This window comes from Somniosus microcephalus, chromosome 1, assembly GCF_052327205.1.
Source record: "Somniosus microcephalus isolate GS21.2 chromosome 1, FLI_Smic_1.0, whole genome shotgun sequence".
Classification (NCBI taxonomy): domain Eukaryota; kingdom Metazoa; phylum Chordata; class Chondrichthyes; order Squaliformes; family Somniosidae; genus Somniosus; species Somniosus microcephalus.
Genome location: NC_140987.1, coordinates 430,542,213 through 430,563,029, shown reverse-complemented (window position 1 = coordinate 430,563,029; position 20,817 = coordinate 430,542,213). Strand labels below are relative to the sequence as shown.

Genomic DNA, 20,817 nt, shown 5'->3' with positions numbered 1-20,817 from the left:
CAATATGACATCGAGTACAAAGGAACTAAACAGCATGGGAATGCTGATGGATTGTCGCGCCTACCGTTGCCGACGGTGGAAGAAGCACCTGCAGTGGATCCTGTGGAGATATTCCACTCGACCATAGTCGAATGTCTACCTGTGACGAATGCAAACATAGAAAAGGAAACACGAAATGACCCGACACTCTCCAGGGTCTATGATTTAACAGTGAAGGGATGGCCAGCACATGGTGAACCACTGTTGCCAGCATTCTTGCCGAGAAGAGAACAGCTGTCAGTGTGCCGAGGAACCTTGATGTGTGGATCCAGAGTAGTAATTCCACCCAAATTGAAGGATAGAGTGCTCAATGAGCTTCATGAGGGTCATCTGGGAGGGGTAAAAATGAAGAACTTAGCCAGAGCGTTTGTGTGGTGGCCGGGAATCGATAGAGAAATCAAAGAGATGACGAAGAGCTGTACAGGATGCCAGAAGGTCCAAAACGCCCCACCACAAGCCCCTCTACATCCATGGGAGTGGCCCTCATCTCCATGGCAAAGGGTACACATTGATTTTGCTGGTCCATTTATGGACTCGATGTTCTTAATTGCGGTGGATGCACATTCAAAGTGGCCAGAGGTAATAAAAATGTGCTCAACCACCACAGAAAAAACTATCACAGTCTTACGAACCATATTCGCCAGAAATGGGCTGCCTGAACAGATTTGCTCCGACAATGGACCACAGTTTGTGTCTGAAGAGTTCCGGAGGTTCTTAAAGAACAATGGTGTTAAGCATTACACATCTGCCCCATATCATCCAGCCACCAATGGATTGGCTGAGAGGTTCGTTCAAACATTCAAGAAGGCTATCAAGGCAATGTGTAATGAAGACATACCCCTACAACACAAGGTGGATAACTTCTTGTTTGCCTACCGGAATGCGACACATGCGGTTACCAACCAAACTCCAGCCATGATGTTCTTCAATCGAAGACTAAGATGCCGCTTGGATTTGGTTAAGCCAAACATCAGAAGAGATGTGGAGAACAGGCAGTTTCAGAATATGAATGAAAGGCCAACCAGGAGTTTCAAGATAGGTCAACCAGTTTTGGCCCGGGACTACCGCACAGAGAAATGGCAGCCAGGAACGATCTGCACACGGCAAGGACCTCTAATGTATACCATGGACGTTGGAGAGAGCATTGTAAGACGCCATGCTGGCCAGATTCTAGAGTCACTGGAAAACATCAAATCTACACCACGATCCTATACACCTGGTGATGAAACCGAAGTACCAATTGCATCTACCTCAGAATCGGTGGTATTGGAAGCAGACAAACCAAACAACGACGTTGATCCCGAATCAACTTTGCCAGAAGAACCTGATACCCCAAAGAGGCGTTATCCAGACAGAATCAGGAAGCCTCCTCAAAGACTGAATTTATAATTGATTAACTTCAGCTAATGTATATAGCAACTGTAATTGTAAATATGTTATTTAATTATTAATCGAATGTTATGTACTGTTTAGCTAAAAGGGGAGGAATTGTAGTGTATGTGCCTTGAAGAAGGAACTATATTCTGCAGCCCCTGTATACTGCAGTACCAGTAGTGACCACCCCTGTATATAAGCCTGTGCAGTAACTTTGTATAGTAGATCCAGTTTTGTCTCCATTCAGTAAACACCTGTTATAACCAACTTCTGCAGTCCGTGTCTCAATTACACACGGACGTTACAATGTTGACCTACTTCTTTCTTCCACCGGACTCCTGGGCCACTGGATCCTGCTTCACTTTGCTAATTTGTCATGCTTCCCATTTTAGTTATTCTCGCACTCTCTGGACGGAATTTTCCAGGGGGTCAGCGGGCGCGATCGGTGGCGGGTCGTATGGGAAAGTGTTTTTTTTTTACAGCAGGTCGGGAACCCACTGTCAACCCACCACCACATGCCTTTCCCAATGATGGGTCTGTCAACACTGAGCAAACCCAACTGGCAGTGGCGGGGTACCTAATTAAAATGATTAGCATCTAGTTGTCAGATGCTTAACGGTCTGTTTTCACTTACCTTTTGTCTTTAACTTCATGACCATGGGATCCCACTGTGCGCAGAGCACGGCTGTCAAGCTGAGGTGGGAGTTCAGGGGCCATTGCTCCAGCTGATTACTTGACAGCTTCAAATGTACAGTAAAAGCTCCCACCTGACTGATATTCACTTTCCTCAGGCAGAACCTTTTTCTCACTCCATTTCCAGCACACATTCTGCAAGCTTTCCACTTTCCACTCTCCACCTCATTGGAAGAACTCTTTCATCATTGACAGATCGCTTCTGTCATCTCTACTTCACCTGCCATCTATTTCATCAACATGGGTATGGTTTATACTCTCTCACCTTGGTCCTCAGAGTCCCACCGCGATCAGCCCCAACACCAGCATCACCGGGCACACCAGCAGCACCAACAATAACACCAACCTTCTCTGCAATCACCTGATACTGCCCAGGACAGAGGGCATCAGCACCCGACCACATTGCTGCCCGGGACATCAGGGATGGAGTCACCAGGGCTACATTTACTTCACTTGACACTGTACACCCTGGCTGCCACATGATGCACCAGGTTGGCACCACCCCACACCAACACCATAAAGCATCCTTACAATGCCCAAGCCATTCCTTTTACACTCATCACCATTGCGGGTGGTACCGTTATGACTCACCATTCATTGCAACTCACTAAGCCACTTCCAAAGGTGCACACAAATCTGTCCAAGAACACAAAGTGTTGAAAATAAAGGTTTCAATGTTTGACAGCACATTAACAGAAACTTTACATGAACATTTCATAAAACACCCAAGTGCCTACCCTTGTGTGTTGTTAGTTGGTATGATTGCACTAAGATGAGGGTGAGTGTGAGGGGTGGCTAGTGAGATGGGGAAGTGATAATGTAGATAGAGAGGGATGGGTGGAGGTGCAAGGTAATTTGGTTTGAGTAAGGATGTGCAGGAGTAGGGTAGGGAAGGCAGAGTGATGGGGATGTGATGAGAGGCACAGCAGGATGAAGGTGAGTGTGGCTTTGTACTAATGTTTCATGATCTAATGAGATCATTGAAACGTTTGCGCCACTGCACCCAGGTCCTCCTGACCACATCCTCTGCAATGTGCAACCAGGCTGTGTTGGTGTCTTGGGGAGGTCCCTTCCGCCCATGGGAAGGGAAGCGGACCTCCCCGCCTGCTGTGACTCCCTCCAGAAGCATATGGAGGGAGTCATGGGGGAGCCTGGGTGCAGCCGTGCACCTCTGTACAGTGCTTGTCAGTGTTTGCTGCACCTCAATGCCGTAGAACACTGACAGCACAAATGTCAAGACAAATATGGCCATGGTCCCTTTAAGGAAACCGACTGATGGCATGTCATGAAATGACATCACCAGACCCGCTTCCTCTAATTGGTCTGGGAAATGCGCTGGGCAGGCTTAACAAGCCCAATCAACGGAAAATCATTTCGCAGAGCGGGATGGAGCCAGCAGCCTGGCCGCGACCCGCCACCGACATCGCCCGCCACGGATGCGCCGAGGTAAGTAAAATCGCGGCCTCTGCGTCTTGTAGATGCCTTTTATTCCAATGGCTGGGAATTTCCTCAGAGCTGCTCCCACTCTCGCTCTGGTGCCGTAACTTCACCAGAGGTTTGGCGGAAACCCCGTTTACACCCCTGTTAATGGGCAAAATTCACTCTACAGCCCCGCAAATCTATGAAACTAGTCAGTTCTAACCTTAGGAAAAGAGATTTTTCCCTTTCCCTTTGTGAGTGCTTCCATTCCACATTTCTCCCAACCGAACCTGCTTCCATCCTCCTAGGTTTGGGCCCCTGCAGCTGCCTCCCTTCCTTCAGGCCTCCTAGTCTTACCCTATTGAGGTTCCATGCTTAATGCTGTTTACAGGGCAGGTCCACTACTGATGTTAGTGCTTTTTAGAAAGCATATTACAGATAGGATGAATCCAAAATCTTCTGAGTTAGAGACAAAACAGTTTAACCTCTTGAACTTCACCCAACAGAAGTTTGTTTGCCATAGTTTCGAAACTAGGGTGAATGGTGGTTAGGAGAAAAGGCCAAGAAAAGCTGCAGGTTCGAACTAAAGCCTCATTGCAATCTTCTTTTTCCATCATTACATGCTTTGTCAACAAACAGGAAACCTCAAAAATAGTTAGATTGCACATAATTTTTGCAGCCTCGCTATATCCGCACCGCAGGTTTTGTTTGAGAAACTGTTAGTGCACGTTATCCTATTCCCATCAGATTGCATGAACTGGAGTTATTTAAAGGCAGCTGTTCAGGAAGTGTAGTGTACTGAATTGCCCCCATAATCTTCGCTATTTAAAGGACTGACCACTATCGCCAAGGCTTCTTCGGCAGCACCTCCCAAACCCGCGACCTCGTACACCTAGAAGGACAAGGGCAGCAGGCGCATGGGAACACCACCACCTCCAAGTTCCCCTCCAAGTCACACACCAGCCTGACTTGGAGGTATATTGCCGATCCTTCATTGTCGCTGGGTCAAAATCCTGGAACTCCCTCCCTAACAGCACTGTGGGAGCACCTTCACCACATGGACTGCAGCGGTTCAAGAAGGCGGCTCACCACCACCTTCTCGAGGGCAATTGGGGATGGCCAATAAATGCTGGTCTTGCCAGCGACACCCACATCCCATAAACAAATTTAAAAAAAAGTCACCCTTTCTTACATTGTTTTATGCTTTAGAACTGCAGAAGTTTAGAATTGTAGTCTGGGAGCAGGCGTTTTATGCGATGCTCCTTCAGCTCAGCTCAGTTGCATCATGAATGATCGGTACTGTCCCCACAACACCTTGTCTCCATTTGTGCTGTCACTGGAGCAGAACATAACAAGGCACTGCACTAAATTATGTCTGCTGTCAGACTGCCTATGGGCCACAGTTCTAAAGTACAAAACTGGCTAAAATGTTATTATTCTGGGACACCCAGTACATGGCTCTCTCCTGTTCCTAAAATGATGTCAGAAAATAAGTGTAATTTGCAGTTGCTGCCATCTACTGGTCAGGCTGAAGACATTTGACTTTATATAGCAAAGAAATCACTCCTGAAATTAATGAGGTTGCGGGGTTTGTGGGGGTGGGGGGTTGGCGGGCACGGTTGGGGGAGTAAGTTTAATACATTTTAGTTACATGATGTCAGGTGCCAATTTTGAAAGAATGTCAGTATACAGTACTGAAACAATGATCTTTAGTATGATTGATTTCTTCCTTCATTTTTAGCTCAAAATGGCACTTCCTGTCAGACTACTGAGGATTCTTATTGGTGATGGTTAGATCAGGAAGCCATTAGATCAGGAAGCCAAACTGTGATGTAGCATGCAAATAAGTGTGCAGAATGAATTACAGTAGTACAAAAAAGGGTTTATGCTTTTGAACTGAATGGATCCTGCTTAAATAGTAGATAATGTAGTGTATGTACCCGTCTACCTTTAAGGGAACTATTGAATGTAACCGTTCACCTTTAAGAGGACTACTTTCGGGTGGCACTATTTGTTTGGCTTCTGTATACTGTAATACCGATAGTGACCACACCAGTATATAAGTGTTGTGGCATGATTGCTGGGGCAGATTCGCCCGGACCTTCAAATAGTAAAGACCTGTTTGTTTGTTACTTCTGAAGTCTGTGTATTTATTAACGGCACAACCCACAGACTTTACAGATAATAGCGAGTGTCTCACCTCCTGACTCCCCAAAGTCTTTCCACCATCTACAAGGCACAAGTCAGAGTGTGATGGAATACTCTCCACTTGCCTGGATGAGTGCAGCTCCAACAATATACAAGAAGCTCGACACCATCCAGGACAAAGCAGCCCGCTTGATTGGCACCCCATCCACCACCTTAGACATTCACTCCCTCCACCACTGGCGTACCATGGCTGCAGTGTGTACCATTTACAAGATGCACTGCAGCAACTCGCCAAGGCTTCTTCGACAACACCTCCCAAACCCGCGATCTCTTCCACTCAGAAGGACGAGGGCAGCAGGTGCATGGGAACACCACCACCTGCAAGTTCCCATCCAGGTTACACACCATCCTGACTTGGAAGTATATCGGCGATCCTTCATCATCGCTGGGTCAAAATCCTGGAACTCCCTCCTGAACAGCACTGTGGGAGTACCTTCACTACACGGACTGCAGTGGTTTAAGAAGGCGGCTCACCACCATCTTCTCAAAGGCAATTAGGGATGGGCAATAAATTCTGGCCTTGCCAGTGACGCCCACATCCCATGAATGAATTAAAAAATGGAGTGATTATTTGTAATGCATTATTGACTTTCTCTGCGCACGCACGCCCGTTTGGTACTGCGTATGCGCACTCGATCCAGTCGCACCACCACGCTTCCCTCAGCTCCATGCGGAGAAGGTCAGGGGATCGGGTTGGTGGTCGGGGGGGAGGAGGAATCGAAGTGGGAGAGAGAGGAGAGGGGATCGAAGAGGGAGGAGAGGGAATCAAAGGGGGTGAGGAGAGGAGATCAAAATGGGGAGGAGAGGGGATTGAAGTGGGGAGGAGAGGGGATCAAAGGGGGAGAGAGGAGAGGGGATCAAAGGGGGAGAGAGGAGAGGGGATCAAAGGGGGAGAGAGGAGAGGGGATCAAAGGGGAAGAAAGGAGAGGGGATCAAGGGAGGAGAGAGGAGAGGGGATCGAAGGGGGAGAGAGGAGAGGGGATCAAAGGGGGAGAGAGGAGAGGGGATCAAAGGGGGAGAGAGGAGAGGGGATCAAAGGGGGAGAGAGGAGAGGGGATCAAAGGGGGAGAGAGGAGAGGGGATCAAAGGGGGAGAGAGGAGAGGGGATCAAAGGGGGAGAGAGGAGAGGGGATCAAAGGGGGAGAGAGGAGTGGGGATCAAAGGGGGAGAGAGAAGAGGGGATTGAAGGGAGGGGAGGAAAGGGGATCAAGGGGGGTGAGAGAGGAGAGGGGATCGAATGGGGAGAAGAGAATGGATGAGAGCGGAGAGGGGATCGAAGGGAAGGGAGGTGAGTGGATCAAAGGCAGAGAGGAGACATGCTGGGGGGGGCGGAGAAGAGGAGGTCAGGAGCTTGGAGGGTGGGGGAAAAGCATGGAGAGAACAGTGGGGATGGGGGAAGAACGTGATCCAGGTCTAAAGGTGGGGGGGGGTGGGATGAGAGCGAGAATGTGATTCAGCTGGGAAGACGGATCATGTTCTCCCCCCTCTGATAGACTTGGATCACATTCTTCCAACCCCACCCCTTCCCCTTTACACCCACACCACGTTCTACTTCTCCTTCCCCTTGACCTGGCTGATTTCTCGGAAAGCACAGCATGCGTGCGGCAAGTGACATAATAGGACTGCACCAAATCCGGAAGTCATGACATTGTCACTATTCAATGCATACCCAATAAACCTGTTGACAATCTGCGACCCACACACAATGCCCCATCTATGCGGCGGAGAGTGTCGGGAGAGAAGATCAGGAACTTGTTGGGGGGAGGTCAGGAACTTGGGGGGTGGGGGGGAAGGTCAGGAACGTGTTGAGGGGGAGGGGGGGAAGAAGGTCAGGAATGGGCAGGGGGAGAAAGTCAGGAACTCGGGCGGGAGGGGTGGAAGGTCAGGGACTTGGGAAGGAGGAGAAGGTCAGGAACCCAGCGGGGGGAGGAGGGTTAGTGGCAGAAGATCAGGAACTTGTTGGGGAGGGAAAAGGTTAGGAAGTTGTTGGCGGGGTGTGTGGTCAGGAACTTGTGTGGGGGTGGGGTGGAGAAAGTCCTAACCCATGAGGGTGATCCCTGCCTGTTCTCTGAAAACAGTACTGTGAGCTCTGTCTGGAGCTTGGCAGTCAGAATGAATGGCTCAAATTACATATTGCAAAGTACTTGATTACTCAGGCAGGCAGGATCTAATTACACATTTCAGACAAACTGCAGTGTGTGTCTTGTCCTCCAAGGGGATCATTCAGAAATCTGATCTTGACATCCAAGGGGACCAATCAGAACTTTGGTGTTGCAAATACACATGACCATTAAAAAAACTGGTGACTTTGGGTTCATGAAATTAAGTGGAACATGTGTTTAGGAAGTTGAAAAGCGTGTTTAATGATACAAGTGGCAGCATTAGTAGTAGAATCACTTAGCCAGGGTTTCTTTTAAATTGAGCAATCTACATGAAGGCCCAAACCCCATTCCTGCAGGATTTCATATTGAAAATAGTAGGAGATAAGATAAGGTAAGTCAAGAAGTAGTGATTACTTGACATCAAACCTGGGTTTTAACATTTTATAGATTGTAGGAGAAAGAGAAAAGTGAGCGAAGTAAAGAATCCCACAGTTTATAGAGCCTTGGGAAAAAATGAGCAAGAGTGACAGATGGCTTTAAGAGCCTTGATCTAAACACAATGGGGGCGATTTTCTCAGCCCCGAGGAGGCGGGTATGAAGGCGGGACTGCCGGGAAAATGGCAGAATTTGGGGGCAGGTGGTAAACCCGCCCCCAACCCACCTCCATGCCATCTTCCCAGGAAGCGGGTTGCCGTCCCGTGTCGGGTCCCGACTCCTTGGAGGCGGGAAGGGATTAAAGCCTATTAACTGCCTGTTAACAGGTAGTTAACAGGCAGAAAATAGGATTATCCCATTTTTGCCCTCACAAGTGTGGGCTTCCCGATGGCACCAAAACCCGCCAGCTCAGCGAGGCGAGTACTGGGTCTGCGGGGTCGGGGGTGCAAAAGTGTGGTGTGGAAGGTAAATGATGGGTGCACGAGTGTAGAGGTGAGTATCTGAGGTAAGTCCCAAGTGTTTTTAAAAGTGTACTTACCTTTGTTTCTTCCTGCAGGCTTCAGTTGGTTTCTATACGGAGAGTCTCGCACCTTCGTGTTGCAGATGAGAGATGTCCGTTGCATTCTCAGATGCAACAAACATCTCAATTCTGTAAAAGAAAGAAGGTTGATGAGGTCTTGTATGCAAGACCTCATCAAACTGCAGAGATTGTCACTGTTTGACAGCTTCACAGAGCTGTCAAATGATGACAATTCATCTGTCAAAATTTTTTGTCAGATGACACATCATACGTTGACGTGCTCTGCAACCGGCTTTCCCTTAATCGGCCTGCTAAACCCGCTGGGCGGGCTTAACAAGGTCAATCAAGGGAAAATAGTGTGGGTTGGCCACAACTCAATGGAGGTGGGACTGAAACCCGACAAGCAACAGTCCCGCCTCCAACCCGCCTCCATTCATAAAATCGCCCCCAATGAGGATGCAGGGAATGAGGAAGAACCAGAAATGGTATGTGCTTCAAGAAGACCTAAAGGTGGGAGAAAACTAACAGTAAACAAATCAACAATAACCGGGAAATAAAGGAAAAAACATTTGAGTATTCGATTATTTTATTAGCTGATTGTTACATTAAAGCATATATTAGTCATTACATTTTTGCTATTGTGTTATGAAAAGCTATTTTGGGAACATTGCAAATACATATTGTGTAAGCTAGTGTGTAGAGGACATGGTCCCTTTATTTAAATTGGCTATTTGCCTTGGGTAAAATCACTGAAACTTTAATTTCTATGTTGGAACTTTCATTTTTACACTCCTGTGGGGCATACACACTGGCATAGACCTGTTGGGCCAGAAATATATGTGATGGTGCTCTTTACAGGTGTTATGTTGTTAATCGGAGGGACAACACCTCTGTACCCTGTAAGAAAACAAATCTGGTTAAAACATAATCACCTTACAGCAAAACAAAGCACACTCCTTTCATTTCACATTTGAACTTGTCAAAGACTTCTTGGGGGTGTTTGCACCAGAAGGTGGGCAATAATTAATAGATTTATTGACCGTAATAGTTAGTATTTTCTCCTTGCTAGGGCACCTTACCTTTTAAACTAGAAAAATTCAATGGTCCACCCAGCAGGCTTTATGTAATGTGTTTAATTGCAGTTAATCTTATGAAAGACAATTGTAAAGCAATTATAGATGCACAACTTACTGAAACAAAGGGCCTGATTTTAACCATGTGGGTGGACGGGTTGTTAACAGTGAAGGAAACTAAGACAGAGATATAGAAGGGCAGAGTCAGAGAGGGAAAAGTGAAAAGGATAGACACGGGTGATTACATATCCATAGATGATTAAATACGCTAAGGACACGTACTCTCGGGAGTAAAAACAGAAAATGCTGGACATACGTTAGAGTTTCACCAACATCTGTAAAGGGAAAAGACAGATCAATAATTTGAAAGAAAGAAAGAAGTTGCATTTATAGAGCACCCTTCACACCCTCAGGGAATCACAAAGCATTTTACAACCAATGAATTACTTTTGAAATGTAATCACTGCTGTTATGTATGCAACCTTGTGAAAACCAATTTGTACACAGCAAGAAGCCACAAACAGCAGTGCCATAAATGATCTGTTAATCTATTTAGGTGGTATTGGTTGAAGGATAAATGTTGGCCAGGAGACCAAGAGAATTTCCCTTCAAATAGTGTCACCTGAGCAGACTGACAGGGCCTTGGTTTAATGTCACTTTTCTCTTTACAGATGCTAACAGACTTGCTTTGTATTCCGATCAATTTCTGTTGTGTCAGCTGTGGCTCAGTGGGTAGCACACTCGTCCCTGACATTATGGAGGTTGTGGGTTCAAGTCCCTACTCCAGGGACTTAAGCACATAAAGTTAGGCTGACACTCCAGTGCAGTGCTGAGGGAGTGCTGCGCTGTTGGAGGTGCCGTCTTTCAGATGAGATGTTAAACCGAGGCCCCGTCTGCTCTCTCAGGTGGATGTAAAAGATCCCATGGCACTATTTCGAAGAAGAGCAGGGGAGTTCTCCCCGGTGTCCTGGCCAATATTTATCCCTCAATCAACATAACAAAAAAACAGCTGATCTGGTCATTATCACATTACTGTTTGTGGGAGCTTGCTGAGTGCAAATTGGCTGCCGCATTTCCCACATTACAACAGTGACTACACTTCAAAAGTACTTCATTGGCTGAAAAGCGCTTTGAGACGTCCGGTGGTCGGGAAAGGCGCTGTATAAGTGCAAGTCTTTCTTTCTTTGTTTCAAAGATTTGCAGATTTTCTTTTAAATCAACCCTAGGCATTGCCGGTGTTCCTGCTGAGTCACTTTGAATAGAATTCAAGGATTGCCATTTTGGATTAATATTATGGACTTCTGAATTCATCATTGTGGGATGGGATGGAATTTCACGGAGTTTTATCTTCTTGGTGGTGTTGTATTGGGCTGTCTCTCCCAGGAGATTGAGTGGGTTAGGAGTAGTCCATATAGGATAAGTTGTAAAAGACTACCTGACGAAGGGCCTATACGAGAATTGTTAATGTGCCTGTGCCCTCCAGAGATGCTGCCTGAAATGCTGAGTGTTTCCAGCATTTTCTGTCTTTGTTTCAGATTTCCAGATTGAATGGAAACCGCAGAGAGATTTTATCCTGAAACATAAGGAGTCCTTCAGAGTGTTTCAGAAGTTTGGGTCCCACGGTGTTTGGAACGTTGGAGGCTGTTATTAACTGTTCTATGATTTAATGCCATTCTTCTAGATCCTACTAAGATGGAGGGGTGGTCAGTGTGCTTTTTTTTTGTCCTTTTATTTTCAATTTTTTCCCCTTCCTCTTCTGACTTACACTGACATACAGTTCTAGGATGCTAGCAGGCCATACCAGGACCGAATCAATTTAGGCATTCTTTATGTTATGAATTCAGGCCAGGCTGATGTGATGGAAGCTTGTCTCTTTCATGATGATTGTATAAGTTTAATTAGAAGGAGCTTGGCCAGTGTTTCCATGAGTTCCAGTTCATGGCCAGAACAATTTGACGTATAGAGAAGTAGACCAGTCTATTAGATAGCCCATGTAGCCATAACAGCTAAATCAAAACAGACTTGTGCTCACCTTTTAACCTTTAGCAGGCACAACACAATTATCAATAAACCCAAAACTGCTGCAATAGAAATTAACATCAACCGCCATCTTCTTTGCATAATCTCTGAAAAACAAAACAATGATCTATCCCTTTTCTCTTTTCCCCCCTTATTTTCTGCCTTAATCTCCCAAAAAGCACAGACTTATGTTAAGGTACAATCCCACATGGTACAGTTCATCATGCACAGATCAGCAGGCATTCAACAATGGAGTGCATAACGGCCAAGGGAATCAGTGGACACAATATCAAGATGGGGAGCCCTGCAGATTTTCCACTTCCCTAACTGTAGCCCTGGCTGAGATCAGCTAACTCAATATAGACCAGGAATTGAATCTGGGACCTTTCTGGCTTTGGCGGTGGGGGGAGGGGGGGTGGGGGGTAGGGGTTGTGGATTTCTTAATATTTTATTATTTTTGTGCTCAGCAGGGTGCACCTACAAAGTAGTTAGATATAATATGTAAGTAGGCCGAACAAGTGCTCCCAGGTGAGGTGCAAAGGGCTAACTTCAATGCAGAATCCCTGCAAGGGGGCTACAGACAAATTTCAAGGACGCAGTTAACCATTCCTGTTCCGTCATGTACCAGCTCTTTGCTGCAAGGTCACCACAAATGTCCTTGCAGCAGATGGCACTGTTCTGCATTTCTACTGACTCGGGCACTGAGAAGATAGATCCCCGCAGCATTCGTAGGTAGGTATGCCAAGGCCTGCAGAATTGGTTGGTGGCATCTGGGAAAGTGTGACCACTCGGGAAACACTGGCTCGTGATCTTCCTGGCATTAGTTCTTTTCATGCATTACCACATAAAGTATGACGTGCTCTGATTGGGGTGTTTCGGAAGAACCTTTAGAAGTTAGGCTTTCACATATAATAGTGATGTCACCGAGGATTTACCGACTCAGTCTCCTTTAGGAAAAGGAGCCTCCACTATACCTCCTGTATATGTCAAAAGTCCCATCTTTACAGATGTGGAGGCACGGATGCTGCCTGTAGGACATGGAGTTCCACTCAGGCGGTTTGACCAGCCTGGCATCTGGCATGGCCCTCACAAGAAGTGTGCGCTTGCTGCTCAGACACCATTTTGGACCAATTTCGGCACTTGTAGCGCCTACGCAACCGAATTTCTAGACCAAGGTGTGATGATGCCAGTGAGACCCTGATACTATATTAACTTTGTGTCGTGAGATCTGGTGCTGGCCTCAAAGGGGAAACCCAGCGCCAAGGAGAAGTCCCAGAAGAGGGCAAAGAAGGTAAGTGTAATTTTTTTTTTAGCGGGCCTGGCAGGAGCAGGAATGTTCCTTTGGGCCCTACAAGGAAACCTAGGGCCTCCCTTGTCCCGGGCTTCCCTACCCCTTCCCCTCACGAGCCCCTCCGGAACTCCCCTTTCTTGGCTTACCATTGCCGGGGACGTTCCCACTGATCCCTGGCAGCACCCTCTGGCTGCTCCCGCCCATGGACTTCACATCATTGATGGCAAGTTCAAGTGGGAGCCGGGCCTAACTTATTGAAATGAAGCCTGGGAGTTAAAATATCCCGGGCCTCAGGTAGGCGAGCTCAGATTACCTGGGGGACACTCGCCCTCAGATAAAATCGGGGCTAAAATGTTCTGAGACCTCCTCCCTGCTAGGTTTCCTGGGCATGCTAGAGCCTTCCCCTCCCTTTTTTAATATAGTAATGAAGCTCCTGTCTGCTACAGACCAGAGCTCCAAATGCCCGTTCCATGCCTGCTGGAAAATGGAGCAGGTCTAATATCAGGCAGCAATCCAATGCGACTCCTTTTGCAGTCTGGTACACCCCAACTCAATCTGAAATTGGGGCATATTGGTCACTCAAATTGGCCATAAGATGTTGGGTAGAAAGAAAAGAAAAAGCAATGGTTGATGTTTATTAAATAGCACATTCAGGAGTTGTCAAAAAGTCATCTTATTCATACTATAGACTTCCAGTGTGGGTCAATACACTATAGATACCATTAAACACACACTGAATGTGGAATATAGAAGACCTCCCTCTCTCCTTTAATGGCCTGATGTGCCAAATAACTGCCTGAATCCATGAGGTTAAAACTTAAAACTAAAGGCTTTTATTAAGTAAGAATCCTGGCATCAAGTTAACACAGGGCAACCATCATTCATCACCGACCCAGCCCTTATGAGTAAAACCCAGCTCTTATAAATAAGACTCACACCAATCAGGAGGATCCATAAAGGTGGAGCTAGGGAGGAACATTAGTGGTTACACCTGTAAAATATTCCAGACATTAACAAGTACAACAGACAATCCAGAACACACAGTTATTTCATCACATTCACCCCCTGCTATAGATTCAGTCTGTCAGGAGGTCTGATAGTCCTCTGGGAATGACGTAACTCTTGCTGAGGTTCCTCCCGGAGTACCAACTCCGGTTCATCTGAATTCCCAGAATCATCAGTGTTTTCCACACTGAGGGTTTGTGTCTCTAAAGGTCCAATACCACGATTGAAAACTCTACTCTGAGTCGAACACTTTGAGCTCCAGCAGGTGCAAGATCTTTACTAGAGACTGTATCCTCTCGCCCATCCGGATATTGAATGTACGCATACTGGGGATTAGCATGAAGGAGTTGTACTTCCTCCACCAGTGGATCAGTCTTGTGGCCTCTCACATGTCTACGCAACAGCACAGGGCCCGTGGTCGTCAACCATGTGGGTAACGATACTCCATTAGTAGCTTTTCTTGGAAAGCTAAACATCCTTTCATGAGGGGTGGCATTCGTCGCTGTACACAAAAGAGACCTATGGAATGCAGCACGTCTGGCAGGACATCCTACCAGCGAGAGGTCGGCAAGCCTTGCGACTTCAGAGACAATACGATAGCCTTCCACACTGTCGCATTTTCTTTCTCGACCTGCCCATTACCACGAGGGTTATAGCTGATAGTTCTACTCGTTGCAATCCCTTTCGATAGCAAAAACTGTCGCAATTCTTCGCTCATAAAGGAAGAACCCCTATCACTATGTATATAGTTAGGCATGCCAAACAAAGAAAACAGTTGGCAGAGGCATTTAATTACAACAGCACTAGTCACATCCAGACAGGGGATAACAAAAGGGAACTGAGAGTACTCGTCTGTAATATTAAGAAAATAGACATTACGGTCGCTCGATGGAAGGGGACCTTTAAAATCGAGACTCAAACACTCAAATGGTCGAGTTGCTTTAATAAGATGAGCTGGCTCGGACGGCTTATAGAAGCGGGGTTTGCATTCAACACAAACACGACAGGTTCTGGTCATTGTCCGGACCTCCTCAATAGAGTAGGGTAGATTGTGGGACTTAATGAAGTGGTTCATTCTGGTAACCCCAGGGTGGTAGAGTGCATCGTGGAGACTTTGAAGCTTATCTATACCTAGACTAGCACATACTCCTCGTGACAAAGCATCCAATGGCTCATTAAATACTCCAGGCCTGTACTGAATATCATAGTCATATGTTGACAGTTCTATTCGCCATCTTAAAATCTTATTATTTTTGATCTTGCCTCTCTGCTTAGTATTGAACATAAAGGCCACAGATCGTTGGTCAGTAATAAGCGTAAAACGTCGGCCAGCGAGATAATGTCTCCAATACCTGACTGCTTCGATAATCGCCTGCGCCTCCTTTTCCACTGAAGAATGTCGAACTTCTGGTCCTTGCAATGTATGAGAGAAGAAAGCTACTGGTCTACCAGCTTGGTTAAGAGTTGCTGCCAATGCAAAATCAGATGCATCACTTTCCACTTGAAAAGGGGTCTTCTCATCCACGGCACATACCGCTGCCTTCTCAATGTCCCGTTTGATATTACAGAAAACCTCCTGAGCTTCCGCTGATAGCGGAAAAGGCGTCGACTTAATAAGAGGTCGGACTTTATCTGAGTAGCTAGCCATCCACTGGGCATAGTACGAAAAGAATCCCAGACACCTTCTTAAAGCTTTTACAGTGTCAGGTAAAGGTAATTCCTTAAGTGGGCGTAATCTTTCAGGATCTGGCCCGATTACCCCATTCTCCACAACGCAACCAAGAATACACAAACGTGTAGTATTGAAGGTACACTTGTTTTCGTTGTAGGTCAGGTTTAACCTCTTTGCCGTCTCTAGGAACTTCGCGAGATTTTGATCATGCTCCCGTTGGTCGCGCCCACAGATAGTAACATTGTCCAGGTACAGGAATGTTGCTTCCAATGCGTATTCATCCACCATACGATCCATCTCCCGTTGGAAGACGGATACCCCATTCGTCACACCAAAGGGCACCCTAAGAAATTGGTACAGGCGCCCATTAGCTTCGAAGGCTGTATAAGGTCGGTCTTCTATTTTGATAGGGAGTTGATGGTAGGCAGACTTTAAATCAATGGTGGAGAACACGAGATACTGAGCTATCTGGTTCACCATCTCAGAAATACGAGGCAAAGGATAGGCGTCCAATTGGGTATACAAGTTTATAGTCTGGCTATAATCGACCACAAGGGGGCAGCACGGTGGCATAGTGGTTAGCACTGTTGCCTCACAGCGCCAGGAACCCGGGTTCGAATCTGGCCTCGGGTGACTGTCTGTGTGGAGTTTGCACATTCTCCCCGTGTTTGCGTGGGTTTCCTCCGGGTGCTCCGGTTTCCTCCCACAGTCCAAAGATGTGTGGGTTAGGTTGATTGGCCATGATAAATTGACCCTTAGTGTTAGGGGGATTAAATACGTGGGTTACGGGGATAGGGTGGGATATGTGTTGGTGTAGGGGTTACGGGGATCGGGTGGGATATGTGTTGGTGCAGGCTCGATGGGCCGAAATGACCTCTATCTGCACTGTGGGGTTTCTGTGATTTCTGTGATCTGTGACAAGTCTTTTCTTTTCATTAGTTTTAACCACCACCACCTGGGCACGCCACGGGCTATTACTATGTTCGATGATTTCCTCCCGTTGAAGCCTTTCCACTTCCTCTTTTATAAATGTTTTATCTTCTGAACTATACCGTTGACTCTTAGTCGCTATAGGTCTACAATTAGGAGCAAGGTTCACGAACAAAGAAGGCGGACTTACTTTTAAAGTAGAAAGGCCGCAGACTGTGAGTGGAGGTTGAGACCCACCATACTTGAGGGTAACGCTCTCATGCTGACACTGGAAGTCCAAGCCTAAAATTAAGTTCACACACAACTGAGGTAATATAAGGAGTTTAAAGTCCTTATACTCCGTATCCTTAATGGTCAATGTGACTTTACAATATCCAGTTACCTCCGAAGTAAGGGACTTGGACGCTATCACAATTTAACTTCGAGTAGGATACACCTTCAATGAACAGGAGTTAACAAGGTTGGGATGTATAAAACTTTCAGTACTGCCACAGTCTATCAAACACCCAGTAGGATGACCATTAATCTTAATGTCCATCATAGATTTCGACAAGGAACACGGTATGGTCTGGTCAACCGTAACCGAGGCTAGAGTAAAACGATAGGCGGCAGCAGAAAAGACATCGGGTACAGGATTACCCTTACACACTTTACTAAAATGTCCCCGTTTCTTTCATTTAAAACAAGTAGCCTCTCTGGCTGGACATCTTTGCCTGGAGTATTTAGATTGGCCACAAAAATAACACTTAGACCCATGGGGTACAGCCGCAACAGTAAGATTAAGTGGAGGCTCCATTGGCGTTATGGATGCCTCCATACTCGGAACATACGAGGCTGAGAGAGACACATGGGCTGATGCATACACTTCTAAATTCTTCTGGGCTACATCTAACGATCGAGCCATAACAACGACTGTTTTTAAAACTAACGAGTCATTCTCGAGAAGTCTCTGTCTAATATAATTAGATCGAAGGCCAGATATGAAAGAATCGCAGATGGCTTCTTCCTGATACAATATGGCAGAGACAGCCTTGTAGTTGCAATCCTTAGCCAAATCCTTAAGATCCTGCAGGAAGTCATCCAGGGATTCCTCGGGTAATTGCCTGCGAGTAGACCTGGCGTATACTTCATTAACCGACTTAAGGTACTGGGCCTTAAGAGCTGCAAGGGCCTCTTCATACGTAATAATATCTTCAAATATAGAGTAAGTTTGATGACTTACCAAGTTGGTTAAAAGGCCCAACTTGTTACCCATCGGATTGATCGAGGCAACGAAGTGTTCAAAACATCGAAGCCAATGCGTAAATTTCTTCAACGCCTCTGCCGAATGGGGATCGATATCCAGACGCTCTGGTTTCAAAAATCGATCCATCTTCCAAAGTTGTTACTTAATAAAATTGATGTGCCAAATAACTGCCTGAATCCATGAGGTTAAAACTTAAAACTAAAGGCTTTTATTAAGTAAGAATCATGGCATCAAGTTAACACAGGGCAACCATCATTCATCACCGACCCAGCCCTTATGAGTAACACCCAGCTCTTATAAATAAGACTCACACCAATCAGGAGGAATCATAAAGGCGCTCTTTTGGTTGAACCAAACATAAACAAATAGACTGTAACTAATTAAACTTTAAATAAACCTTAACAAATCAAATTAAAATTTGGTTGTCCAAATCAATTATGTACTCCAGTCCCCCCAGCGCCCACCGGTCGCGGAAGTACTCGAGCGAGCCGGCGGACACCGCGTGCTCCATCTCCAGGGCCACCCGGGCGCGAACATGGCCGCGGAAGAGAGGGAGGCAATCTGGCTGGACGACCCCCTCAACCACCCGCTGCCTGGACCAATTGATGGCTTTTTTAGCCAGGCTCAGGAGCAGACCCACAAGGAGGTCCTCCAACCTGCCCGCTCCCCTCCGCACCGGGTGACCGTAGATCAAGAGCGTGGGACTGAAGTGCAACCAAAAATCGAGGAGCAGCCCCTTCAAATAATGGAAGAGGGGCTGCAACCTCTCACACTCCGTGTATATATGAAACACGGACTCCTCCAGGCCGCAGAAAAGACAGTCAGCCTGGGAGTCCGTGAACCTACTTAAAAATATATTGCACGGGACTGCTCCGTGCAACACCCTCCAGGCCAAGTCTCCAATAGAACAAGGGAAGACTCCCGCATAGAGAGCCCTCCATTGGGGACCTCCGCCTTCGCTGGAAGGCAAGACGGCACGTCAAGGCGTGTCCGGACGGCAGGCGAAGATGGCAAAGTGGAGAGTGTGCAGGAGCAGCCCGTACAGGAAATACCTCCGTGCGGAATGAAAAGGCACGGAGGGTATTTCCTCGAGATGGCTCAAGTTGTGAAGCGCCGGCTCCCGAGGGGAGTTTCGGGGCCGGGCGCCGATGAGGAATTCCGTCTGAACGGGGGAAAGATCGGGTGGGATCGCCCCACGCGCTTGAGCCGCCTCGATACACCTTGTGGCGCCGGGGCGCAGTGTCGCTTTCATTGACTCGATGGCATTGACCGCGAGCTGGACGTTGGCCCAAGACATGCGCCGCGCCAACTGCTCCGGCGCCATCCAGCCCGCTCCTCCGCCATCGAGCAGGTCCCCGACTCTCGTCACCTTGCCAGGCACAGCCCTGCGCTCCGCCAGCCACCCGAACCCACGGACGTGGAGGTGCGGATTCCTGAGCAGCGGCTCCCGAAGGATAGCCGCTACTCCTGACGGGGGAGAGCTGCGCCTGGAAGCGACGTAGTTCCAAACCCATAGCAGTTCCTGGTAGAAGACTGGCAGATCCCGCAGGCTGGCACGCGTGCCGCCCACTTTCACAAACAGGAGCTGCATGTCGTAATTGAGGCCGTGCAGCTGGCGGAAAAAATACGTCGCCAGCGCACACCATCTTGGAGGATTCTCGACGTACAGGTATCTCTGCAGCGTCTGAAGACGGAAAGTCGCAGCCTGGGTGCGAAGGCACACCAGCGCCTGACCGCCCTCCCTAAGCGGGAGACTCAGAACCGCGGCAGAGACCCAGTGCTTCCTTTTGCCCCAGAAGAAGTCGATGAGCTTCTTCTGCATCTTGGCGACAAACGCAGGGGGTGGGATCAAAGTGACCAACCGGTACCACAACATGGCGGCCACCAGCCGGTTTATGACCAGCGCTCGACCCCTGTAGGACAACACTCGGAGCAGTCCTGTCCAGCGTCCTAAGCGAGTGGTGACTTTGGCCTCCAACTCTTGCCAGTTCACCGGCCAGGCGTCCTCGGCAGGGCTAAGGTAGACTCCCAAGTAGAGGAGGTGCGTGGTGCTCCAGGCGAAGGGCCTGAACTCCTCCGGCAGGGAGTCCACCCGCCACTGACCCACCAGGAGTCCGGAACATTTCTCCCAGTTGATCTTGGCGGAGGATGCGTCCGAGTAAATCTGCTGGCATTCCCGCATCCTCCGCAAGTCAGCGGGATCCGTGACCATGAGGAGCACGTCATCGGCGTAAGCCGAGAGGACCACCTCCATGCCCGGCCCTTGCAGAGCCAGTCCCGTCAACCTCTTCCACAAGAGGTGCAGGAAAGGCTCTACGCAAAGGGTGTATAACTGACCAGACATGGGGCATTCCTGACACACCCCCCTCCTGAAGCGAAGGGGCGCCGTCAAGGACCCGTTAACTTTAATCAGACACTCTGCGGCAGTGTACAGAAGTCGGATCCGGGCGACAAAATGCGTCCCGAACCCGAATGCGCGCAGAGTCCCGAAGAGATACTCGTGATCCACCCTGTCGAGCGCCTTCTCCTGATCCAGGGAAAGGAAGGTGACCGACAGACCAGCCCTCTGGGAATGGTGGATCAGGTCCCGGACCAAATGGATGTTATCGTGGATAGTCCGGCCCGGGACCATGTAGGACTGGTCGGGGTGGATCACGTGGGCCAGCACGGCGCCAAGGTGAGCAGACATGGCCCTGGCAAAGATTTTATAGTCCGTGCTGAGGAGGGAGACCGGGCGCCAGTTCTTAAGGAGGCGGAGATCGCCCTTCTTAGGCAGCAGGACAATAACTGC

At 47.9% G+C, this 20,817-nt stretch overlaps 1 protein-coding gene across 1 annotated transcript in view; it reads right to left on the bottom strand.

Moving 5' to 3' along the window:
* Positions 1 to 9,358: 9,358 nt before the first annotated feature.
* The window catches only part of LOC147125283 (cytokine receptor common subunit gamma-like), a 46,842-nt gene continuing 35,383 nt past the window's right edge, over positions 9,359 to 20,817 (bottom strand). The window contains exon 6 of the mRNA XM_086000549.1: positions 9,359 to 9,687. Within this exon, the coding sequence (XP_085856675.1) occupies positions 9,575 to 9,687 (113 nt within the window). The 3' untranslated portion in view covers positions 9,359 to 9,574. The remainder of the gene's footprint in view (positions 9,688 to 20,817) is intronic.